The sequence below is a fragment of the Curcuma longa genome, chromosome 15 (assembly GCF_044706935.1).
Source record: "Curcuma longa cultivar G26 ecotype Majalengka, Jawa Barat chromosome 15, ITB_CL_G26_1.1, whole genome shotgun sequence".
Lineage (NCBI taxonomy): Eukaryota > Viridiplantae > Streptophyta > Magnoliopsida > Zingiberales > Zingiberaceae > Curcuma > Curcuma longa.
Window position 1 is genome coordinate 5,816,570 of NC_133875.1, and position 3,941 is coordinate 5,820,510.

General features: G+C 41.2%; 1 protein-coding gene across 1 annotated transcript; it reads left to right on the forward strand.

Moving 5' to 3' along the window:
* The first annotated feature begins 790 nt into the window (after positions 1-790).
* Positions 791-2,018, forward strand: LOC141846813 (uncharacterized protein At5g65660-like). The gene is made up of 2 exons (XM_074734874.1): positions 791-1,159; positions 1,637-2,018. Exons 1-2 carry the CDS (start codon positions 875-877, stop codon positions 1,823-1,825), a joined length of 474 nt encoding a protein of 157 aa, XP_074590975.1. The 5' UTR covers positions 791-874; the 3' UTR covers positions 1,826-2,018.
* Positions 2,019-3,941: the final 1,923 nt, after the last annotated feature.

The following is a 3,941-nucleotide window of genomic DNA, read 5'->3' on the forward strand; positions in this document are numbered from 1 at the left end:
AAATTCCGTTAGAAAATGAGCTTTCAAAATAATTATTATTCCTCGAGACTCTTGCCGACTATACCTTAGTCTTCCTTTGGAATCATGACCTAGAAGAATTAAACCTCAAAAGTAAGACGCTTGGTATCATGGAACAGGCCAAAACGACAAGATCGAATTGCGGCCTTCGGAAGGAATTTCCGGCTACTTTAGCATCACAATTGAGATCGACAGGATGTGCCAGAAACTCTTTTAGAACAGGAGATGATCGATCGGACGATCGAGGCCAAAGAAGAACTTCACTTTATGACACTGAGAATTGAGAGAATTAGATACTTTTTCTCTGTAGGAGGAGACGGTTCACCTCACCCTCCCCCCACTCACTCGATCGCCATCATTGTTCTCGCCCTTTCAATCCCACAGATAGATTTTTAATGTCATCTTGCAGTCAGAGACTTTTCGTGATCTCACGAACGATGAATTCTCTGTTTTGATGTTCATCTGCACTGAAACCTTTCTTTTTCATTATTATTATTATTTTTTACGGGAATCAGAAAAAGTATCGAAGGATAATCTTGACGGCGACTCCACGGCATCTTTACCGAACGAGCCGCACTGACGCCTCCTCCATCAGTACTCTGCTTTACTTCGACCGTACGCGCTCGGTGGCCCATAGCTTTCCTCCGATCACACTCCATAAATCAACCACCTCAGCGACGCCTCAGAACTTCACTGACCTTGTCTTCTCGTTCTCTATGTGCGCTGCAGGCGACGAATGACGACGTCGCCATAGCCGAAGAGGAGGAGGAGGAGGAGGAGGAGGAGGAGGAGACGAGCGTCGAGGAGGAGGTGAGGTAGCAAAAGAAGCTAAGGAACCGAGAGAGGAGTATCAGAGATGGAGGGTGCGACCATGCCGGCGCCGCCAGCAGCTGCGCACCATGACTCGAGGCCGGCGATCGGGTTCCCCCTCGGCACCGCGCTGCTCGTCGTCGTCATCTTCTGCCTCAGCGGCGTCTTCGCTTGCTGCTACCACTGGGAGAAGCTCCGCTCCCTCCGCGGCGGGGCCAGCCGGCGCCGCCGCCGCCAGCAGCAGGAACCCTCTCTGGATGCGCTCGAGGAAGGCCGGCCTCAGCCGTCGTCGCCTCCATCTCCGACGTCCAAGCTCGTCCCTGAGCCTCAGGTATACATACATATCGATTTTCTTAAGCATCAATAGATTCTTCTTCACGCAAGCGTCCTCGAACGTAAATTCTTCCTTTTTGCTAATATTAACGTCGAGGAGACATGAAAGAACAGAAGAACAAAGCAGAATTGACCTTCAAACAGAATTGAGTGCGATCCATAGTTTACGTTATCTGGTGGGGATACATTAGAAGATGAGCATTTGTTCTCCTTAAAAGCTTTCTAGGTAGATTTCACCATGGAAACAGTGGAACACAAACCTTGTCGTGACTAATTAGTCACCATCGATCTAAAAGCAGCAGCTTGGACACCCCGAAAGCAACCTGAGAATGACTCTGAAAACCTTGGGACATGCTCTGTTTTTTAGACTCATTGGATTTGGCTGTTTCTGTTGTTGTGTTCTGCTCTGCTCAAGCGAGATCAACTTCCCGTTCCTTCACTCATTCACTCACTCACGCGTCTCGTTGATTTGCAGGAGAACAAGGAGGAGAAGATCCAGAGCTTGCCTGTCATAATGCCAGGCGATAAAATTCCGAAATTCATGGCGTGGCCATGCCCGCGCCAACACTCGCCGCCGGTTGCGGATGCATCTGCTGTAGCGACGACGACTCCGGAAGTAGCAATTCCGTCTCAATCTTTGGCAGCAGAGTGTTCTGTGAACTGACTAACTGAGCGCACTCTGTTGTGGTGCTCATTAAAATTCTTTGTTCTTCGATGTCGCTAGCTGGTTGAATTTGTCAAGGCGAGGATGTGTATATATCTTGCCTTTGTAAAAGAAATGGATCTCTGAAAAGCTCAGATTTTCTCTTGAACTAAAAAGAAATCTTGAAAAATTCACACGTTAACGCAAAGTTTAAACTCCTCACATACGTAGATGATTTCTAACTACTTCGATCAAGAACAATAAACAAAAACAAAAAGAAAGAAGATCAGTAATAGAATAAACTTATTCTTCCGATTCCTTCGTGAGAATTACAATTACAATCAAATCGCCATTAAAGAGGAAGCAGAAGCAGAGCAGCTCGTGGTTTTGTAAAATGTAAGAGATGGCAGGCGGTGGGCGGCACGTCGGCAGAGGAACGGAGCAGCAATTAATTAACGTCCGGTAAGGTAAGTGGCGTTGGTGTACTGGATTCGTCCTCTTCCGTACGAAGCGAGCACGGTACGAAGCTTCGAGGAAACGAAGGCGGAGGGCCGGAGGAGGAGATCGATGATGATGATGACGATGATGATGGCGATGGTGCATTTTAGCGTTGCTTTTCCTTGGGACGTGACAGTGCGCGGTGGGTGGCCGATGAGTCAGGAGCGGAAGGCACGCAGGCAGACAGCCTTTATTATCTGAATATGTCTTTTTAAAAGCAGCCACATCGTGATGGATGCGCTTCGCTTGGCATATTCTCATTCAATAAAATAATATAAAAAAATTTTTATTTATGAACATTATTAATAATATCATTAATGATCTCTATTTATAAATATTAATAAATTACTTAAATGTATTCTTTTAATTAATATTATATATATTGAATGAATATAAATAATTTTTTTATTAAGTCGAATACCTCACTGGACAATTAATTCAATTGCGACCTTACTCAAATCTAAGATGTTTATTTCGACTAAATATTATAGATGGTCAAGTCATCAGTTAATGAACAATCCGACGTGTGTAACTTCCTAATAGAGTTCGAAGGAGAGGATGATGAGAACCTGAAATGCATTTCAACAGAAGGTGAGAATGATATCGGAAATCCCGACAGTCCACTCCGACGCTCAAATTACTATTTTGTAGAAGGAAAATGGAAATGCTGAAAAAGAAGAAGAAAAAGAAAAAGAATTTTTAAAATCAAATCAGTCAATGGAGAAGAAGAAGAAGAGCCTCTCTCGGGAAGAAGAGGAAGCATCCCTCCTGGGAGGAAGACTCCCCTTGCTTTGCTAGAGCCTTCCCCTTATGTAAGTGTCTGAGAAGACCCTATCTGACGGATATCTCTTCTTTCTCTTTCTTTTTGGCATTATGTGAAGGAAAAAGGAGATTTAAGGACATCAGATCTGACAACTTCATAAATGTTCTTTATGTTATCATGTGTCTTGAAAATATGCATAGTTTGTTCATGAACCCACAAAAGACAAATATTGATATTAGTCCATTTGACTAGTACTGCCAAGTCAGCCATAGACGTGATTTTTATTTGACTCTTGACCTCCATCCGAAAAGGAACCATGTCATCATTGCCCCTGCATCAATGTTAAAAAAATATATAAATATATTTTAAAGTAAAATAAAATTATTTGAGTTATATGGTTTTATAATATGTTAAGTCCGTTGAATAAAAAAGTTCTAATCATTATCGAGATGAAGTTTATGTTTTTAGTTTAAGCGAAATTTCAAATCCATTTTTTTCTTCGAAATTAACCATGTGGGTAGAAATCAATAATTAATTAATAATGAAATTTAAGAATTGTTGGAAAGCTTTTTGATTGCGGAGAGAATAATAATTTTTTTATATATTCAGAGAATTAGGTTTTTCAATTATATCATAAATTGAATTTACAAAGGAATATATCAACATAATCTATCAAATTTTTTTAAAAAAATAAGTATATGATTCAATTTTTTTAAAAAATAAGTATATTGGGTGGGAAGTCGTTCGTAATTTCAGATTTATCCGATAGATAAATTACGAGAACGTTGTCCACCACGAGGACTAATTGATTTCAAAACCAAAATATCTAGATTAAAAAAATAGTGATACTATAACATATAAGATAATAAACAAAGC

What these genes read in the sequence shown, in the direction of transcription:
- LOC141846813 (XM_074734874.1), top strand. Translation starts at nt 875, where the DNA reads ATGGAGGGTGCGACCATGCCGGCGCCGCCAGCAGCTGCGCACCATGAC. An exon ending in AGCTCGTCCCTGAGCCTCAG is followed by an intron (nt 1,160 to 1,636) that starts GTATACATACAT and finishes GTTGATTTGCAG; the next exon opens with GAGAACAAGGAGGAGAAGAT.